The sequence below is a fragment of the Sphaerodactylus townsendi genome, linkage group LG11 (genome assembly GCF_021028975.2).
Source record: "Sphaerodactylus townsendi isolate TG3544 linkage group LG11, MPM_Stown_v2.3, whole genome shotgun sequence".
NCBI lineage: Eukaryota > Metazoa > Chordata > Lepidosauria > Squamata > Sphaerodactylidae > Sphaerodactylus > Sphaerodactylus townsendi.
Window position 1 is genome coordinate 70,992,580 of NC_059435.1, and position 22,554 is coordinate 71,015,133.

General features: G+C 45.3%; 1 protein-coding gene across 1 annotated transcript in view; it reads left to right on the plus strand.

Moving 5' to 3' along the window:
* ACVR2B (activin A receptor type 2B) overlaps positions 1-22,554 on the plus strand; it is a 168,288-nt gene that overhangs the window by 120,153 nt on the left and 25,581 nt on the right. Inside the window, exon 3 of the mRNA XM_048510500.1 lies at positions 16,083-16,290. Within this exon, the coding sequence (XP_048366457.1) occupies positions 16,083-16,290 (208 nt within the window). The remainder of the gene's footprint in view (positions 1-16,082; positions 16,291-22,554) is intronic.

The following is a 22,554-nucleotide window of genomic DNA, read 5'->3' on the forward strand; positions in this document are numbered from 1 at the left end:
GATAAGAGGAAATGGGGTATGGAGTAGAATAGAGAGTGAGGGGCACCCTGCAAGTCCTTGTGGGTTCCCCCATTCCACAACTGGGCCAGCCAGCCCTGCACCGTTTTCCAAGGGGGAGGCTGCCAGGTGGGGGGAAGGTGGGGAAGCTGACGGCAGGGGGGCAGAAAAAGGTCAGTTGGCTGGTGGGGGGGTGGGGGGGGGAGGAGAGAAGGAAGTCATGCTATCGGTGCTTTCAAAGGGGAAATTGGGTGGGGAGAGGGAAATGAGATATTGCTGTGGATCTCCCACTTGTTCCAACATATTCTGAAAGCAGTATCTGACAAAGTGAGCTTTGAGCGATGAAAGATTATCCCACGGAAAATGTTAGGGGTCTAAGCTGCGGCTGGACTCCTGAGACAGACAAAACGACCTGAAAGTGCTTGAAAAGCTTCAGTGGTATCTCCCTGAGTTAATAAAAAGAAGGAATAATACATCTTTTAAAAAGACACACTTATGGTGCCATAAGTCTACAGTCAAACCAGTTCAGTTCCCAAAGACAGCTTTTGGTTTCCATGCTAATTTCTTTGGGGATCGCGATATGATGCTCTGGAGTAAAAGTCACTCTTGGAAAATATGAATACCTACAAGGAACGATTACATTTTGAATTATCCCACTAGCATTTTGAAGTGGCCGTGATGATGCGTTACTATTAATTAAACATCTAAGATAACATGTTTTGTAGAAGTATTAAAAAGGTTTCCTGCTGAGAGCTTACAGTCTCTTCACACTAGTTGCTAGAAGGATCTGTTGTGCAGGGAACTTTTGAGGGGAGAAAATTCCACTGCCATCATTGGCCCCCAGGAATTTTAAATACGAGTCTTGTGTACATTTGGTCTCTAGCTCCCCAGACTTTGAAGCTGAAGCCTAGAAATTCAGAATATTTTCTCTCTAGCCTTTCATGCAGCCTTTCCTACAGCCAGCCAGTCCAAAGGCAACCCTTCTGGATGTCTCACAATACTAGAACCAGGGGGCATTCATTGAAAATGCTGGGGGGAAGAATTAGGACTAGAAGAAGAAGAAGAAGAAGAAGAAGAAGAGTAGTAGTAGTAGTAGTAGTAGTAGTAGTAGTAGTAGTAGTAGTAGTAGTAGTAGTAGTAGTAGTAGTAGTAGTAGTTTGGATTTATATCCCCCTTCTTTCCTGCAGGAGACTCAAAGGGGCTTACAATCTCCTTGCCCTTCCCCCCTCACAACAAACACCCTGTGAGGTGGGTGGGGCTGAGAGAGCTCCGAGAAGCTGTGACTAGCCCAAGGGCACCCAGCTGGCGTGTGTGGGAGTGTACAGGCTAATCTGAATTCCCCAGATAAGCCTCCACAGCTCAGGTGGCAGAGCGGAGAATCAAACCCGGTTCCTCCAGATTAGGTACACGAGCTCTTAACCTCCTACACCACTGCCTCTCCTAATAAAAGGAAACACTTCTTCACACAACGTGTGATTGGTGTTTGGAATATGCTGCCACAGGAGGTGATGATGGCCACTAACCTGGATTGCTTTAAAAGGGGCTTGGACAGATTTATGGAGGAGAAGTCGATCTATGGCTACCAATCTTGATCCTCCTTGATCTGAGATTGCAAATGCCTTAGCAGACCAGGTGCTTGGGAGCAGCAGCAGCAGAAGGCCATTGCTTTCACCTCCTGCACGTGAGCTCCCAAAGGCACCTGGTGGGCCACTGTGAGTAGCAGAGAGCTGGACTAGATGGACTCTGGTCTGATCCAGCAGGCTAGTTCTTATGTTCTTATTACTCTTATGTGCACGCTCGAGAACAACAGGGCTCTACCTCTTGATGGAATTTGTGTTGGGGAACTTTGTTTTAAAGTATATCTCAGTGAGGTACCGGCAGCTACCACAAGCAGAAAAGGTAGGTGGAGCAAGTGGTAATAGCCTCCCTGGAGTTTGATTTAAAGGCGAGGGAGAGACTTTGTCATTAGAGTTTTGAAGTAGTCTCAGGCGGAGGGGGGGGGATACCACCCTGGGGGACACATGGGGTCAAATGTCCCCAGGCTGCGGGGTGTGGAGAGGAATTTGCTCTCACATCCCTCCTCTCCCCCCTCCTGGGAAGGTGCAAAAAATGTTGTTTGGTTGTGGTGGGGGAGGGGGGCTGCCCACAGGTGGGGAGGGGGCCGGAAAGATTTTGCACGGTGTTGCATTTTCCTTAGATACGCCTCTGGTAGTCTCCGTGAACCACATGCTGAAACCCATTTCTGCCTTGTGTATGCACCCGGATCTTCCTGATCCAAGTCCCCATTTTGTCTCCATATTGGCTCCGGGGCAAGGGTGACACGTCGTCTCATTCAAAGAAAGGACTATGCTGACTTACTCCTGGGTCCTCTGTGAATCTGTTAATGACCCCGTAAAAGGGGGCAAGGACACCCTTGTCATCCTTGGTGGTGATCCTGGGCTTTTCAGTTGTGAAGAGCGCATGTGTTTCTTGGTAGATCTGCAAACCACTTTAGACCACAGTCTTGCTACCCTGTTTCCCCGAATATAAGACATCCCCTGAAAATAAGACGTAGCAGAGGTTTTGCTGACGTGCGAAATATAAGGCATCCCCCGAAAGTAAGACATAGCAAAGTTTTTGTTTGGAAGCATGCCCGATGAACAGAACACAGAAAAATAAGACATCCCCTGAAAATAAGACATAGCGCATCTTTGGGAGCAAAAATTAAGACACTGTCTTATTTTCGGGGAAACACGGTATTACACCGTCACTCGTGCCTGATCTTGCTAGAACTGCTTGACTCTTCGAGCTCATTTTTACTCTCCAGGCCCCCAAATGTTTGAACAGATTAGAGGCTTATGTGAGTTCGGAGCGGCCATTTGTCCAGCACCGTTTGGCTGCTTCTTAGAGTGCTAAAACTGGCTATGGAAGAGAGTCCGCGGCTCTCTGCTCATCAGTGCCCACAGCCCCAGCAACTGTCCAGCTGGAGCTACAGAGGGATTAATTGCCAGTGCCCTGGCTGGAGACGCTCAGGACGTGCCAACGAGACTGTCTCCAGCTAATGACACGACTGCCCTAGCAAAGTTCAGTGTAATATCTTGTGTCAGGGCACCGCTCCAAACCCTGTCTGCCCGTGCCATAAACCAGCTCTGCCCTTTTTAGCTAGACAGCGTGGTGTTAAAAGAGGCATGTCTTTTATCTCCCAAATTGTGGAGATACGCATGCTTTTGAAAGTTCTCATGCCCTGAAAACAGACTGAACAATACTGTGATTCTGAAGAAGGCTGGGAATATCTCTGGGAATGTATATATATTACAGTTTTTGTATGAAGGGACCTGAGGCCACATCAACCTGTGTGCAGTGCAGGGGCCAAGCTGGTGTCGGTGGCAGGGGGGATGACTGGGAACATGCCCTGATCCCAGATCACCAACCGGTGGGCGAAGCCAAGCCCCTGAGTCCTTAGATCTGCCTAAATCAGTGATGGTGAACCTTTTCGAGACCGAGTGCCCAAACTGCAACCCAAAACCCACTTATTTATTGCAAAGTGCCAACACGGCAATTTAACCTGAATACTGAGGTTTTCGTTAAAACGGTTGGCTCAGAGGCATGCGTTACTCGGGAGTAAGCGTGCTGGTAGAAGGTGGCTTTGCTTTGAAGCAACAATGCCACATTTTGAGCAGATGAATCATGACCCTAGGAGGGTTTACTCAGAAGCAAGCCCCATTGCCAGCAACTGAGCTTATTCCCAGGTAAAGGATCGCGCTGTAGTTCTTTTCATGAAAATCAGTGGGATTTAACAGCACTTAACAGGGTTACATATTCTGCTTCCCCAAAACTAGGTCTTGGGTTTAATGCTAATAATCGAGCCCAGCGGCCCAGGCCAGCCTAGATGTGTGTGCGGGGGAGGCGCGATTCCCCCCCACATGATGAACTCTGTGTGTGCCCAGAGAGGGCTCTGAGTGCCACCTCTGGCACCCGTGCCATCGCCATCACTGGCCTAAATGATGCAAATATCCTGTGCAGACAGCATAAAAAGGGTCCAGGGATAGGCACAGGTTATGAAATCAGAGTGCATGTCAGTTTCAGCATGGGCTGCTTGATTTTTTTTTTCCTACAGGGAAGTATTTTCTAGGTATAAATGTTGTACTGTGTGGCCCAGAGCCTTGATCCGGATAACTTCGGACTAGCTTGATCTCATTAGATTTCAGAAGCTATGCGGGTTTGGTGCTGGCAAGTATTTGGATAGGCAATCTCCAAGGAACATCAGAGCTGTGATTCGGAGGCAGGCAATGGCAAACCACCTCCAAATCTCTCTTGCTTTGAAACCCCTAGGGCAGGGGTGTCCAACTCTGGCACTGCAGATGTGCATGGACTACAATTCCCCCCAGCCCCTGCCGTCCTGACCAATTGACCAGGGGCTGATGGGAATTGGGATTCATGAAAAGAACAGAATTGTGTAATGACCTGCTGTAGAGGCAAAGGGGGGGCCATCTCGACAGGCACCATAGCAGCAGGCCGGCCCAGGAGCAGCTGGTGTCCCCAGGTGCCATCCCCTCGATACGCCTCTGCCAAGAATAAAAATTTGTTGGTCATAAAAGTGCCACTGACTTTTTCCCTATGAAATTAGAAACAACGATGGACAAAAAAAATAGAATGGTAAATACCGTTCACGGCTCTGACGGAATGGTAAGTACCGTTGCAATGAACTGCAAACGAGTCACCATGCATAAAAGCACCCCTGGCAGTGATCCATTACATAGCACCGGAAATTTTGAGATCTATTTCGTTCAAAAGAAATCATTTTCTCTTCGCGTTGCACATTCTGTGAAATGATAGAAACGAGGATCTCCTCACCGAGCCCTCCGTTTTGCTTTCCATTCAAAACTCATTTCATCATTTCGGCTGCTTTTAATTACAGTTTCCCTCGAGTTTCTTTTGATACAGGTGATTGTGGGGCTATTAGTTGATAGATTTTCGCTGGCCGGTTCAATACAAACTCCCCACAATTGTTTTTATGCAAACACGCATTGTCTCAACTTTCACTAGAGACCACAATAGAACTGTCCTCCAGCCCTGTCCCATTAACGTTCTATCAGGACTTGAGAAAGAAGCAGAACAACCTCTCTAGGCTCTACAGTCGAACCATTGATTTAACACCGGCTGGATTCGACTCCAGTTGCACCTTAGAGACCTACAAGAATTTTGCGGTGTCAAAGCTCAAATTCGTTTCATGACTCAATTAAGGTACCGAACGTGCCAGTGTTTGCACTGTTAGCAAACTGCTTTCAGTGTTCTTTGGGGCTTTTGTGCGGAATAACCGGAATCCACTTGAAAACGATTTAGCAGAAGGGTGGTTTGAAAACGCATTATTTTGTGTGTGCGGAAGGGGCCACAGTCTGGTGAAGGGTGTTTTGACTTTTGAAAGCTCCGCTCCGCAAAATTCCGCCGGGCGTTTTATTTCTGGCTATTTTAAAATAGGCAAAACCAACCAAGATAGAGAATAAACGCCCTAAACCCTTGCGGGACCTGCAAGAACCAGTTTTTCATAATGGGGCTGAAGTGGTTGAATCTAAGGTTCTCTTCCCCATAGAATTTGGGGCATTCAGAGACCGGGCTCTTTAAAAAGAGATATGAACTGCATTCGCTCTGAACCGCAAAGAAAAGGCTGAAATTCATCGATGGGTGCAAACCGGCCTAATTGGGAATCCCTTCACGCGCTCTTCTGAGGGATACTTCTTTGGTGATGTAAAATTTTAGGAGTTTGACTGACCTGCAAAATAGTTGAAAAGGATGGGGCCAACCCATACGCCTGCTAGAACGCTGTTTCGAATACGAACGGTAGAGAGGCTGGGTATGCGTATATATAATTTATGTGTGAAATCTTAGCACAGATTTGCTGTCTTTTGTCTTCAGTCCACCATGGTGTATTACCAGAATTCACAAAAGCCAGCTGGAAAGCACATAACCTTACCCATTGATTTGGAGGTGAGCGTCTGCGTGAACTATATCGCTTCAGTGTGTTGCTCTGTGTAATCTGAAGTTGTCTTGGAATTGGATTTTTTTTAAAAAAAGAACATTTTAAAGCATGTTCCTGAAATACATCTGGTCGACACTGAATGGAAAAACTTTGTCCTGCGGAGTTCAGGTTGTGCAACAAGGTCTCTGCCCTGAATCCTTTACAGTTTTAGCAAAACACATGCTCCGTGTGTGTGTGTGTGTGTGTGTGTGTGTGTGTGTGTGTGTGTGTGTGTGTGTGTGTGAGAACATATAGCTGAAGTTCACCCATTCTTATCTAGTTTTCCAGGACAGTTTGTGTTTGCAGGGATGTGCACGTGTTTAGCAGTGTGGGTACTTTAATTTACAGTAGTTAAATATGTGGTTTATAAATGCCATACTGCTGAGGTTTTAGAAGAAAGACTAAAAAACAGACTGCAAAGTCTTAGGCCCCGCCCCCTGTCGGGCCCCGCCCAGCCCCATTGGCACTACACCACAGTTTGAATCCCACCACCATGGGAACCTGTTACTAAAATTTTTGGATCCTACCACTGGGCTAAACGTTAGGAGCTAAAACTACCAGAGATCACAGCCACATGGCCCTGAAAACCCACAACAGCCAGTGGATTCTGGCCATGAAAGTCTTTGACAATATGTTGGAGTGTTGCCTTTTGAAAGCTCATACCCCAAATACCTTGTCGTACTCTGAGATCCTCCTGGACTCAATCCCGCTTACGGAAAAGATTATTCTGTCAACAGGAAGCATCTTGCATCAGAGGAAACTTCCTTGTGCCAAAGGAAAGCATTGGAATGACTTGGTAGGATCCTGCCTAGTACATAATCCAGTATGTCCTTGGAAAGCGCATTCCTGGAAATCTTCTTGTTAAGCACTGAGTACAAGCTCCTCAGAATGGGAGGATGCTCCTCATCGCAACAACGGGAAATAATGAAAGTGGGGCTAGGTAATGACTAAGAACATAAGAAAGAGCCTGCTGGATCAGACCGGAGTCCATCTAGTCCAGCACTCTGCTACTCGCAGTGGCCCACCAGGTGCCTTTGGGAGCTCACATGCAGGATGTGAAAGTAAGGGCCTTCTGCTGCTCCTGATCACCTGGACTGTTGTTTGCAATCTGAGATCAAGGAGGATCAAGATTGGTAGCCACAGATCGACTTCTCCATAAATCTGTCCAAGCCCTTTTTAAAGCTATCCAGGTTAGTGGCCATCATCACCTCCTGTGGCAGCATATTCCAAACACCAATCACACGTTGTGTGAAGAAGTGTTTCCTTGTGCCAAAGGAAAGCATTGGAATTTCCACGGACTAACGGCTCCGTGGAAAAAGACTTCAAATAGAGATTTGAAACAAGGATTACGGGTGGCACTTTTGGAGCTCTTCCAGGCCTTTGGGGCAGAAAAGGAGGAGGAATGGGAGCTGGAGACTTTATGGGCCCAGCCTGGAGTAGAACAGGAAATACTAGCAGGATTGATACACTTTTGTCAAACAAACAAGCCCTGGTTTCTTCATTGACCTTTTGCTCACGATAGCAACAATCCCTGGAAATTTCCCATTGGTGCTGAGTGATGCAAAGAACATTCCTTCGCCAGGTTATTGGAGTTGGGTGTCTTGTGCTGAGTGAGAAGCTCATTTTGTTATAATGGGAGGGGGGATTCTTGGAATTCTCCAACAGGAATAAGAAAGCTGGCAGTACCAGCTTTTTGTTTCACTGTCCCCCCCCCCCCTTTTCGTTCTCCTTGAAGAATCTCAAGAATGCAGCCTCTTCCTTTTGAACCTCTTGAGGCCAAGGCGTTAGGGACAAAGGTTAGACATCATTATGGTTGTTTAATTCCGGCCCCATTTGTTAGTCCGGGGCTAATTTCATGTCAAGAGTCTTGGGCAAGGGAGGAAGATCCGCTGAATTAGTGAAGGAAGACATTTTGTAATGCTGACCCTTTTCAAAGAATGTGGGGTTGGGTCAGGGAAAGGATGCTGCCGGCATCTGCAGAGGATTTCCAAGGGACTTAAGCGGTTTTAGAAATTTCTGCAGTCAGAGCTCATCTTTTGTTAATTGACACTTTGGGTTCTTAACCTTATAAGGTGGAGCATTCTTTAGCAGTAAAAAATCCCACAGGAATGGTATTGAAGGGGGTTGCAGGTGGTACAACAGAGGCATTGTTTAGCATGGTGTACACAAACATTTGTTGCGTTCTTCTCTGGTCTACAGACTGACAGGTTTTCTTCATTTTTGAACCAACACAAAAACCTGTTAATGGGATGAGCACAGACCTCGCTGGAAACAAAAATTCCATTGCGCTGTCTTACAATTTTGTGAAAAATCTGTACTCTGCAGTGAGAGTGGTGAAGCAAAGCGCACACTGTAGCTACTAAGAAACTTCAGATAGTTCACGGCTAATTGAATCCACAGGATCCGTAAAAAAAGGAGCCGAGTATATCTTGATCAATAGTTTCCGAAAGAAAAGATGTAGATCTATAGAGAGCACTATAGAAATTTGCGTTGTGCCAAAAGGCTAGAGGGGTAACGCTGGTGAACTTTTGTGGACTATAGAAGCAGAAGTGAAGTCAGGGCCATTGTTTCGATTTGTATTGTCTTGGTGAAATATTCCTCTTAAGTCTCTACACCTTTATTCCTTTTATCACAATGAGATAAATGTTTAAGGCTCTTTTGTGGGAGGTCGGGGTTCATGAAGTACAGTTTATCTGTAAATTCAGACACTCCTTCCACCCAATCAGTTCGTTTGAGGACAGACACTTTGAGGTTCTTGATGAAGCTTCCAAGGAATTTGATGTCTGATCCGTAACCATCTATTCTCTTTCTCTTAAATGGAATCCAGTCTGGTCTGTGCAAATTGCCACTGTACATGTGCGTATAAAGTGCCATCCAGTTGCATCCGACTTATGATGGCGATCCTGTTACTACATGGATGGGAAACCACCAAGGAAATTCAGGGTTTCTATGCAGAAGTGCCTCTGAGTGGCCAAATACCTCTGAATGTCCCTTGCATTGAAAACTCTACAGAAAATAATTCTTTTCTCTGGCTTGCCTAAAGTTTTCCAAGTGCTGGCTCTCTTAAGGAAATTTAGATCTAAACAGGAACAGTTACAGCTTTATTGCTTAGCTGTAGATCAAGGACATAGGTAAGGGGGGGGGGGTCCTCGGGTTCAGACCCCCCCATTGCATGTCCGAAGCTCTGCCCCCCCCGTTTGTGGGTTTTTGTATATTTAAAGTGTTTTTTTTGGTTTTTGGCCTGCAGGGGGCACAGTTTTTAGGCAAGCGGCACCAAAATGTCAGGCTATCGTTAGGTGACACTCCTGATGATACCAGCCACATTTGGTGAATTTTGGTTCAGGGGGTCCAAAGTTATGGACCCCCGAAAGGGGTGCCCCATCCCCCATTGTTTCCAATGGGAGCTAATAGTAGATGGGTGTACCCATTTGAGGATCCATATCTTTGGACCCCCTGAATCAAACTTCACTAAACCTGGGTGGTATAATCAGGATAGTCTGTACCAGAGAATAAGTCCATATATTTATGGTATTAAAAGAAAAAAATATGTTGATATTATACAATACATATATTTTGTGCATTTTTGTGGCATTAAAAGATAAAATATGGTGCTATTATAAAATACTATACATGTATTTTATGCATTTCCGAGTTTCTAAACTTTTTCTGTGTCGTCCGCTGGCTTCCGTGTGTTGTCTCCTGCTTCTGCAAAACTCCCCCCAAGTTCCCATTTAATTCCTTATGCCAACCGACGATATATCCGAACTGCAGTGGGGAAAGTTGCATTGTGTCAGGGATGACTGTACTGCCTAACTAACCAGTATGTTATTCCCCTCCCTTAAAATTATTTCACATCTATAAATATTCACCATCCCAAGGAGCATTTTCTACTGAATAAGCACAGTTGGTTCTGTGGCTGCAGCCCTTGTTTGAATTTCTCTTATTTCTTCCGTTTACTTATTTTGCTGAATCTGAACTCCACATTTCCCCCCAGTGGGGACTCAAAGGGGCTTACATCATTCTCCTCTCCTCTCTTTTCTCCTCACAACAACCATGTGAGGTTGGTTTGGGTGAGTGTGTGTGACTGGCCCCCAGCCACGTGGCAGGCTTGCCGGTCAGTGTGGGGGCAGTGGTGGGATCCAAACATTTTAGTAACAGGTTCCCTTGGTGGTGGGTATTCAAACAGTGGCGTAACGCCAATGGGACTGGGCGGGGCACGACGGGGGCGTGGGCGGGCATTCCAGGGGCGGGGCATTAATAATTTCTCTGTTACTGTAAAAAAACTCTTACTGTAAAAAAAAAGTTCCTAATTTCCAGCTGGTATCTTTCTGTCCATAATTTAAACTCATCTAGCAAGTCCTATCGTCTACTGCCAACAGAAACAGCTACTTCTCCTCTAATTGACTGCCTGTCAAATACTTAATACTTTCAAATACTTAATTTTGTTTCTAGAAATCAAAAGAAGGATACTTTCCTTAAACAAGGAACTTGACCATATTATTAAAACGTGTTTTTAAAACAGCCCAAGAGGGAGAATGATCCCATTTTCTACCTTCGCTAACCAGCCACATAGGAAACAACAGGACTTGATGATTTTTGGACCTAATGGAATTTCTAACGGAAAAGCAGACCCAACCAGTAACCCCCTCTCGGCACACACAAATAATTAGTAACCCACTCTCGGGAATTGGTGAGAACCTGCTGGATCCCACCTCTGTGTGGGGGTGTGAACCAGCGTCTTCCAGATTCCAGTGCAACCATCTTACCACTGTACAAGTATTTGTTTATTGTACAGACACTGAGATCACAGAGAGGAATGTCCAAGGAAGTTGGTTGCTGCAACATACCACAGCCTGAGGAGAAACTCGTTTTTCACTCCTTTATAAAGTCACAAAAAAACCCTTGCCACAAGATGCGGCTGCTTGCAACCGAGCTATTGCATCCTTTTGTGTTTAGAGCTTGATGTGTGGAAGACTTCATCACAGTGTTGTACACAATCTGTCTTGGCAGCTCGGAGAGACATTGTTCAGTTCTATTTTCTTCCCCAAGAAGACTGCCAACTTCTCAGCTTTGATTATTCAGGTGGACGAGGGTACCAGGAAGGGAAATGAAACACAGTCCAGCTCTTAGGTTTGCTCTGGGTCTGACCATCTGTACTTCTCGCATCTTACTGCCCACTTGCATGCATTAAAGTTCTCCCCACCGTTGTCGGCTAATTGGATTTGGAATTGTGGTATTTGAAAATGTCAAGGACAATCGATAAGGAAGCTCTTGGGGGCTGGGGGATCCGATCTTGGTAGACTCAGCACATTTCGCAGCAGGCTCCAAACAGCCTCCTTGATAAATCTCTTTGGGTTCTGTGTATGAGTTGTGCTCTGATCCTGATCCAAGACTTATGGCAACCACAACACTCTTTGTCTTTTGTGGTTCAGGGAGAAACCGTGGTTCAGTAGTAGAACATCTGCTTGGCCTTCAGAAGATCCCAAGTCGAGTCCCCGGGATCTCTGCTGTCAGTCAGAGTAGACAGTAGTTGATATTCTGTGCTTATGCAGTTAAGCGCTTCTTTGCTCAAGAGTACCTATTGCCCATCCTCTGTGTTTCTGTATGAGCCATATCTGTGTACACCTCATAGTTGGATGGGGGCAAAACCTGTGACTCGCGTGGGTGTGCAACAGACAGCCTCCTCCAAGGGCTGCTAGTTCTTTTGTATCTCTGCATTGCTAATGGCCAGATGGCCCCACTACATTTCAGTACAGAATTTACTTGCCTCCATTGTAGACCAGAACAGTAAATTATTCTGAGATGCACTGGGCTAGTAGAGTCTGGACTTACAGGAGTTGTTTGATTCTCAGGCTGTGGAACACAGTTTGGGAAATATTGCTCCAAGTCTTCCAGTAGTGTCAGAATGAGGAACTTGACTAGTACTACTCTGTCCTCATATGATGAAAACAAGGGAATTGGCCCTTCTTGTTGTGAAGTGAAAACCGCAAAAATGTATTGCTTGAGATGTGAAAATTACTCAAAATTACCACCATCTTTGCCAGCTGTCTTTCAGTTCTTGAACACAACAGGAAGGGAGAATTGGTGGAAATGGCCAATTTCTTCTGGATCCAACCCATGATGGCTTGCTTATACGGCACAAGCTAATCCAGCAGTTTTAATTTTGCCATTCTGTGAAGCTGATAGCCAGCTAGATTTGAAGTGCACATTTAGCGCAGGAAAGTGACCATGGCGTTTGGGCATGGTGCAGCTCTGGGATGTGCCTGTACAAGCCAAGAAGTCACAACCAAGTTTTGGCGACCCCAGCAGGGGGCTTTCAAGGCAAGGGAAAAGCACAGGTGCCTCTGCTGCAGAGCCTGCCTTGGTGGTCTCCCACTCAAGTTCTGGCCCTGCTTAGCTTATGAGATCTGATGAGGTTGGGATAGAATAGATCATGTTTCCTTCCCTCCCTTCCTGTAAGGTTGGTCAGCATTATTATCCCGCACACCGCAGGCCGTGTGTAGATGAGATAAGGCCAGAGGTGGGATCCAGCAGGTTCTCACAGGTTCCCGAGAGTAGGTTACTAATTATTTATGTGTGCCGAGAGGGGGTGACTAATTGGGGATTTTGCCACGTGATTTTGGCCTTAGTTACGCCCCTCCTCTCAGCAGTAGCGCGCAGAACTTGAAGCAGTCTAGCAGGAGGTAGACCGGTGTGCGTGGCAGCCTGTGCCTGCGTGCATTCGTTTCCCACCCAAGGACCGGCACAGCGGCTGTGTCCTTGCCACAGTCCCGCCCAGGAATGCCACACCCCCGTCATGCCCCGCCCAGCCCCTTTGGCGCTACGCCACAGTTTGAATCCCACTACCATGGGAACCTGTTACTAAAAATTTTGGATCCCACCACTGGATAAGGCTGAGAGGGTATATCTAAGGTTGTCAAATAAATTTGGTGTCTGCGTTGAGATCTGAATTTGATGACCTGTGTTTGGTAACAGAGAAACTACTAGCTTGTCTGTTGGGTGTTTGTGCTGCTCTGCTAATTACCCTTGATTTGTATGTGTGGCTTCCCAGTAATCTGTTTTTCCTAGTCTGTTTGTTTACCCAGCAATTTCAGGTTGACATTTTGACACCAACTTATTCCAGAGTAGTTTCATTGATTTACATGGTGTTTCTTTGTGGTTACAGGGTTGCTAGATCCTTGCCTGGAATATTTGTTTCAACAATTTGTCTTCAGAATTTCTGTTGTAAAAGAAACAAGTCCTCTTTCTCCATTGATACTTTGAGATTATTTCATAGGATTGAATCTTGATTGCTGAAGTTTCCTTGGTGGTCGCCATCCCCATAACTGAAACGCTTCACTGTTTGCCGTATGCGCCATTCATTTATTTTGCAGTTAACTCTTGTCTTCCCCTGATTTAAAAGAAGACCAGTAGCGTCAGGTCAAAATTGCAGTGTAAGAGGGAAAAAATATTGCCAACAGTTCAAAGGATGACTCAGCAAGCGCAGCACGTGAAAAATCAGGTTTGTGCTGCCTGATGCTGGGATCACGTGCATATGTTTATGTGGATACAAGGACAGATAAGAGGTGTTATTTTTTTACGCCACTTGAAGAAGGATAATTTGTGCTGCTCACAAACTGCACTAAGGCATCCCTCAAGAGGAAAAACAGGACAAAAATAGGGGAAGTGATTTATGGGGCGCAGAATTATTATTGTTTATTTATATTTATTTATATCTTACATTTCTACCTCGCCAATTTCCCAAAGGTACTCGAGGTGGCTCCCAGGGGACTCTGTATCCCTTAATATATAGCAGTGATAGTGAACCTTTTTGAGACCGAGTACCCAAATTGCAACCCAAAACCCATTTATTTTTCGCAAAGTGCCAACACGGCAATTTAACCTGAATACTGAGGTTTTCATTTAGAAAAAAAGGTTGGCTCCGAGGCATGCATTACTCGAGAGTAAGCTTAGTGGTAGTCATTGGCTTTGCTTTGAAGCAACCATGCAACTCTTCGAACAGGTCAATCATGACCCTAGGAGGGTTTACTCAGAAGCAAGCCCCATTGCCAGCAACCAAGCTTATTCGCAGGTAAAGGATCATGCTTTAGCACTTTGCATGAAAATCAGTGGGGTTTAACAGTGCTTAACAGGGTTACCTACACTGCTTCCCCAAAACTAGATCTTAGGTTTAATCAATGCTAATAATCGAGCCCAGTGGTCCAGGCCAGCCTAGATGTGTGTGTGTGGGGGGGCTATCCCCCCACATGATGAGTTCTGTTTGCGCGTGCCCACAGAGAGGGCTCTGAGTGCCACCTCTGGCACCCGTGCCATAGGTTCGCCACCACTGATATATAGGGACAATAGGAATATAGGCGATTACTGTGGTGGGTGCAGAAATCAGCATTGTGAGAACCGTAGCCTTTTTTAAAGAGGCAGGAAAAAAGAGCACCACTTTTCATTCAGAGATCAACCAGAATATCCTTATAGTCAGTGTCATGACGACTTCATCTGTTCTGGGGCTGGTAGAACAAAATATGGGGGTGGTCCAGTCTAGTTCTACCTGATTCACTTGCTTCCCCCATGTCCTTGCATGAGGTGTATTGTGGTGGGCAGGGAGCTTTTGAAGACTGGCTACCAATCTTGATCCTCTTTGATCTGAGATTGCAAATGCCTTAACAGACCAGGTGCTCGGGAGCAACAGCCGCAGAAGGCCATTGCGTTCACATCCTGCACGTGAGCTCCCAAAGGCACCTGGTGGGCCACTGCGAGTAGCAGAGAGCTGGACTAGATGGACTTTGGTCTGATCCAGCTGGCTTGTTCTTATGTTCTTATGTTCTTAAGACAAACATTCTCACCATCTCCAGGTCCCTGAAATTCCTCAGTTGAGCACGCAGGGCGTGTTTGCTCCCTGAAAGTAATCCATTGGTTGCTTGCTGGGTGTCACGCTTTCCCAGCAAATGGAGTGGTTTATTATTTATTTTACGGTTTCTTATGACTGGGGTGTTCTGAGGTTTTAACGTCTTCGCTGCTTGCTTCTGATGTTCTTACGGTGTGTTATTCTACTTATCCAGCAGACTTGAGACACCATTGAGAGGACATAAACGTTTAAATGAATAAATAATAAATGCAACACTTTCGTAAAATTTTCTTTTGGGGGCCTTGTTTCCTTCATTAAGAGGCTTTCACTTTGAATCTTCCTGTGTACGCTGATTTTGAAAACCCTGTTGTCTGAGCAGAAAACTCTCGAAATCTTACTGGTGGAGGTTGACAAGAAAACTGCTGCATCCGTGGCTACGCTTCTGTTCTCTGCAACGAAAATATGGGACGAGTTTACATCCTGTCTGTAAACTACTCAGAATCTATCCCAAAAACCATTATATATATTTGCAGAGGTGGGATCCAACCAGTGGTGGGATCCAAAAATTTTAGTAACAGGTTCCCATGGTGGTGCGATTCAAACTGTGGCGTAGCGCCAGTGGGGATGGGCGGGGCACCATGGGGGCATGGTTGGGCATTCCAGGGGCGGGGCATTCCTGGGCAGGGCTGTGGCAAGGACGCAGTCGCTGTGTCGGTCCTTGGGCGGGAAACGAATGCACACAGGCACAGGCTGCCACACACGCCGGTGCACCTCCTGCTAGACTGCTTCAAGTTCTGCGCGCTACTGCTGAGAGGAGGGGCGTAACTAAGGCAAAAATCACGTGGCAAAATCACCAATTAGTAACCCCCTCTTGGCACACACAAATAATTAGTAACCTACTCTCGGGAACCTGTGAGAACCTGCTGGATCCCACCTCTGGATCCAACCAGTTCACACCACTTCTCTAGAAGTGGTTACTAATTTTTTCTGAGTGCCCAGAAGGGGTTACTAAAGCAATCTCCCTGCCCAATAGGGACTGGAGGTGCGTGTGTGTGGCGCCGCCGCCACTGTTTGAATCCCACCACCATCGGAACCTGTTATTACAATTTTTGGACCCCACCACTGTATATTCGGATGAACGATGTATACTGAAATTTACACAGATTATCAATTTTATACTGGGTGGTTGGGTTTTTTTTGCTTCTGAACGGTATATGGGCTATAAGACTGACCGACTGACTCTCCCTTCAGGGCCAGGCCACGGCGAGGCAGAGACCAGGGAGTGCATCTACTACAATGCCAACTGGGAGCTGGAGAAGACAAACCAGAGCGGCGTGGAGCGTTGCGAAGGAGAGAAAGACAAGCGCCTCCATTGCTACGCCTCTTGGAGGAACAACTCTGGCTCTATTGAGCTGGTGAAGAAAGGCTGCTGGCTGGATGATTTCAACTGCTACGACAGGTGACTGTCCAGCTGGGAAAGGGTGGCATCAGGGGGGGGCTTGTTTTCATGTGGGTACTTTTGGAAAAGGTCTTTCCCCGCTATCTATTCTTTTTTGCTCCAATGAGGAGCACTTCATACAGACTGAAAGACACCAAGCTGTTACAGGAGGGCAAGGGCGCGATCCATAACTACCAGCACCATTTTAGACAAGAATTTAGCAGTTTAGCGCCTGAATGTGGAAGTTCTGCACAGTTTCAGCACTCAAGTCAGATTTTTCAAGAGCAAGTCAAGAAAGTAGATTCTGAGTTTGTGCCCAAGCAGCCTACAGCAGCTTCTGGCCTTGGCTACCCAGGCTGATGAATGCTCACCATATAAATTCAAATGAATACATAACCCCCCCACCCCACCCCACCCGGGAAGAACCTTTGGATCATCCAGGGGTTACTTTGGGCTGCACCCTTAGCAATTAGAGGGCGAATCTGCAGTGCTTGGAGTTCTTGTAGATACCAGTGTGAAATAGGCATTCAGAGGAAGAGAAGGAAATTCAGGCTTACTTGTTACTGTGGCTTATTTGGGCAGGTTTGATATTAACCAAATTGGCTGTTATTTCTGGCAACGCTTGGGAGAAATGCAAAGGAATGAGTGGAGGGTAAGAAAACATCATTCACAGCAGTAATAAAAATTTTTGAAAGCATTTGAAGTCGTATGACATTTGAAATACTTTTAAGTGTTATAACAGTTGTTAAACATTTTGAAAGCATTTTGAAAATGTTGTCAATTTTTATAATCTCTGCTGTGTGCCGTGGCCCATTGCTGTGCTCAGATTTGTGAGTTGAGACATGTTCTATAATGTGATGGTGGCTTTGAGATGACCTGGTGCAAAAAAATTGTTTTTTGGTTGTAGTGGGGGTGGGTGGCTGCCCATGGGAGGAGGAGCGCAAAACTCAGATTTTGCCCCAGGCTCCATTTTCCCTAGCTTCGCCTCTGGGGCCCCAGTCTCCACCTAGTTGGCACCTCTAGCATGGCCCCCTTTGACAGTCTGATTTCCTCTGAGTTTTGCCCTCTAAGTTGAGCTGACAATATTCCATTCTATCATTTTGCTCCCCCCTTCTCTATCTCTATTCTTAATCACTTTTCCAATTGTCTTACAACTATTCTGCTCAACAAAGTGATCGTTATTGCAAACTCAGTATGCTGGACAAGATTTATTATATTTCACCGACACTTTCTCCATCTATTTTTCCTTTCGGTCTTTTCTACAAGTTAAAACAAGAAAGGCCCTTTCTTATGTTCTTATACTGTCTTATACACTAAATAGAGCTTTTTTTTTGGAGTTAAGTAAATCCTATCAGTCATTTTATAGAAGTTTTCTTTTAAGTTTCCCATTATTCCAGGCCCTCTCCCAATCTAAACTTAATGTATGGCCTGTATTTTCTGCCTAATGTATCATAGCTTCTTTTATAATTTCTGAATGGATATCACATTACACCATAAATTTGTTCAGGTGATCATCTTAGCAAGTTGGCAGTTTTTCATCTCTGTCTTCCAAATCTCTGACATCTGTAGGTAGAAATACCAGCTACAGATATTTTCCCCTACTATTATTTCTTCTCTATTTTTTAATTAATTTAAGCTCCAAGTGGACCTTGATAAATTAGGTGAATGGGCTAAGAAATGGCAAATGCAGTTCAATGTAGCAAAATGTAAAGTGATGCACATAGGGGCAAAAAATCCAAACTTCACATACATGCTACAGGGGTCAGTGCTATCAGTCACAGAGCAGGAAAGGGATTTGGGCGTTTTAGGTGATAGTTCCATGGGAATGTCAACTCAATGCATGGCAGCTGTGAAAAAGGCAAACTCTATGCTGAGGATAATTAGGAAAGGAGTTAATAATAAAACTGCAAAGATTGTCATGCCCTTATATAAAGCAGTGGTGCGACCGCACTTGGAGTACTGTGTTCAGTTCTGGTCGCCACATCTCAAAAAGGATATTGAAGAGATAGAAAAAGTGCACAGAAGGGCAATGAGGATGATTGAGGGATTGGAGCACCTTCCTTATGAGGAGAGACTGCAGCGTTTGGGACTCTTTAGTTTGGAGAGGAGACGTCTGAGGGTGGATATGATTGAAGTGTATAAAATTATGCATGGGATAGAAAATGTTGACAGAGAGAAATTTTTCTCTCTTTCTCACAATACTAGAACCAGGGGGCATCCGTTGAAAATGCTGGGGGGAAGAATTAGGACTAATAAAAGGAAACACTTCTTCACGCAACGTGCTATTGGTGTTTGGAATATGCTGCCACAGGAGGGGGTGATGGCCACTAACCTGGATAGCTTTAAAAGGGGTTTGGACAGATTTATGGAGGAGAAGCCAATCTCTGGCTACCAATCTTGATCCTCTTCGATGTGAGATTGCAAATGCCTTAGCAGTCCAGGTGCTCGGGAGCAACAGCCGCAGAAGGCCATTGCTTTCCCATCCTGCATGTGAGCTCCCAAAGGCACCTGGTGGGCCACTGCGAGTTGCAGAGAGCTGGACTAGATGGACTCTGGTCTGATCCAGCTGGCTTGTTCTTATGTTCTTATGTACTGCATGATGCTTCACAGGGTAACAACTGGTTGCTTTTGGCATCAAAAACATTGCCTCCAGATTTAAAGAAAGTCTTTGAGACTTGTGTGAAGATTTTAAAGTGGATCAGGGGGCGTGCTTTCAACCATCCCATCTTCAAATCATTTTGTGAGGATCTGAGAAATGAACATTCCGTTTTGCTTTTCCACCCAGAAGTCTGTTGGTTATCAAATGAGGACAAGCTTTAACCTGCTCCTTTGTACTGTGGGAAGAAATCAAAGTTTTTCTGGAGAAGCATGAATGCGATCTGGTTGGGGCCTTGGAATCACAGGAATTCGACCAGATGCTGGCTTACTTAGCTGACATTTTTACTCATATGAATGACCTGAGGGTTTCTCTTCAAGGAAAAGGGATGAACACATTGAAGGCTTCTGAAAAGTTGAATGCCTTCAAAGTAAAGTTCTATCTTTGGCATCAAGCAATTGAAAGAAGCCGTCTCTCAGATCTTCCCTCACTAGAAGAGATGGTTGATGATGCTGGATCTAGAACTCCTACTGTGCTTGAATAAATTGTGGCTCATTTGGAAATTTGAAAAAAAATCAGAATCATTTGATGGATATTTGCTGCTGGAGACCTGAAGATTTCAGAAGAATGGATCCTGAATCCATATTCCTACACTTTGGAGAAAAGTGTCAGACGATGAAGAGCTGAAGAAAGATCTTACTGACTTGCGGACAAATCGAGCTCTTGAAATGCAGTTTGAAAGCAAGACTTTGAAGGAGTCTGGTGTTCCAAAACTTGGGGGCAAAACACCGTGTCCTCATTCCATTTGCAACAACATATTTGTCTGAATCTGGATTCAGTTCTCTTTTGTCAATCAAGATGAAATCTAGGAATAGCCTGAATCCACAGGCAGACCTGTAGATGGCAGTCAGCAAGAAAGTTTCACGTTTTGACAAAATCCTGAAGAAGAAGCAAATAAGTCATTAAATTTTATGTTCACAATTAGGGTTGATTTTATCTTTTACATTTTTTGATTCCCCACTCCTTCACCTGAGTGGCAGAGGCTTATCTGGTGAACCAGATGTGTTTCCACAGTCCTACATTCTTGCTGGGTGACCTTGGGCCAGTCACAGTTCTTGGGACTCTCTCAGCCTTTCCTGCCTCACAAGGTGTCTTTTGTGGGGAGAGGAAGGGAAAGGAGCTTTTAAGCCACCGTGAGTCCCTGTAGGAGAGAAAGGTATATAAAGGGATACAAATTCAAACTCTCCTTCTTCTAAATCCCCCATTTTCAGCCTCCACCGACACTGTTCTTACTTGGTCTGTTCTTCTCCAAATGGGATTCCACAAAACTTGAATTTTATTACGTAATATAGAGGGAACAGTAACTAAATCAGGAGGGAGGGAGATCAGCAGATAGGAAGTGATCTCGTGAGATCTCATGTCTGTGAATTCCACACAACACACAGACACACACACACACACACACACCCCTCTCTTCCTGGTTTAGCTCCTGTTCCTTCTGTAATGTAGAGTAAAGTTTAAGCTTTGTAAAAGACTAATTTTGTTTCCTGCCACACAACCAAAACAGTTTTAAGTTGCACTTGATGGTCCCATCAAAACATCTCATGCTTGAATCAGGAAAAAAATTTTGCAGGGTACCTTGACATGATAGCAGAGAAAGAGGTCCCATATTTTCCATTAAATAAATTGTCGCCTTTAATATCTCACCTGTGTACTGTGCTTAAAGCCGGCTTTTCCTTTTATTGGGAGAATCAATGGGAGGAAAGCACTCCTCGGTGTTTCCACACAGCTGAAAAACTCAACGATTTCTGGCAAACTCTGCAAAATGTCCTGTACCATTTACTAGAGAGCAGTGTGTTCTTCCAAGAATTGTTCACTGCAGTAAAGGGAAACTTAGTCACTCGTGGCTGTGTACTGGGAAACACACTGGGGTCTAGGAGGGCCGTTTTTAGCGGTGCCATTTCCATTTTGCCTTCCCATCACGGTGATTCATGCACGTACGTGCATTATATTTCCCTGCTTGAGATCTCTTAGCTGCCAAATGTAAACAGTTCCTGGTTGAAAGGAATTGAATTCTGAATTGACACCTGGTGTCACACAGTGTTCCATCTGATTAACGTGCAATGGTTCACTCACAGGTCCAAGCCTATGGTGGAAGATATCAAGGACACATCCACCTGAATGTGTGAATCAGGCCTGTATTACTGTGGAGGAATGAGACTGAGAAGAGTGCATCTCGACATTTCCCTTTTACATTTTCTCATCTGCGCATCAAAACGAAAATTCTCCCGGAGGGTTTGAAGCGGGTTATGCACTATTGGAAGCTTTTCCCCTCTCAGTATCATAGAGTTAAGAGTGTCACCGTCTTACTGGAAAATACATGATCGTGCAAATGCCTGTTCATGTGAGCTGTGTAACATCAGATGAGCGCACAAAAAAAAGTCTCAGTGGCAGGGTTGGGGAGTGAAGAGTAGTCCATAAGTGTGGGCAGTTGTTTGTGCACACATAAGTCTACAGGCATCATTTACGAATGAGCTCAGAGTTTTCTGTATGACAAACTGTAGCTTATAACTTGATACCAATGCAAACCCGTCAGCACAAAACATCCTACTGGCCTCTACCCGGGCCAGGGCCTTTACAGCCCTGGCCCCGTCCTGGTGGAATGCTTTACCATCTGCAGTCCGGGCCCTGCGGGACCTTGGCGAGTTCCCCAGGGCCTGTAAGACTGAGTTATTCCACTGGGCCTTTGGGGATGCCAGCCGCAGACTGCCTGCCCCCCCCCCTGGAGCCCCCACAACAGTTTTGCCATCTTCAGCATTGGCTGATTGCAGATCCCACCTATTTTGGGGCAGTCCTGGCCCTCCTGGCCTTTGGGTTGGGCGCCATCTGTGCATGTATTTTATTTGTAAAAATTTTTTGCAATTGCTGCTATAATGTATTTTAATGAATTTTAATGTTTTATTGCTATATTGTATTTCTGAGATTTTATTTGTTTTATGTCTCATTGTACATCGCCCAGAGCCCTATATATATACAGTGTACCAACCCTGCCACTGAGACTTTTACATATATATACAGGCGGTGTACAATGAGACATAAAACAAATAAAATCTCAGAAATACTATATATATATATATGTATATGTATATATGTGTATATGTATGTGTGTGTGTATATGTATGTGTGTGTGTATATATATATATATAAGTGTGTGTGTGTGTGTGTGTATAAGTATATATAAGTGTGTATATGTATGTGTGTGTATATATATATATATATAAGTATATATAAGTGTGTATATGTATGTGTGTGTGTGTGTATGTACACACACACACACACACACACTTATCAGTCAGCTCATTGCCTGATAAGTAGATAAGGGATGTAGATCAGACCATCACAGTAAAGTAGATAAGGGGCATTAGATCAGATAGCCACCACAATGATAAAAGAAAACCACCTAGGGTCCAGTGGGCGTAGCGCCCACCGGAAGAGGTGGGGAGTTGGCGCTACTGGATTATGGGAAACAGCAAGCGGAGGTGTGCTTGCGGGCTGTCGAGGGGGTGTGGCAGGGGGGGGCGACACTGCGGCAGGGGCGCAGGGCATGCGCACGCCCCGGCGCAGTTTCTCCTTGCTCCACCTCAATTCAATTATTTTGAGGATGGAGGAGATAAATTAGGGGTACAATA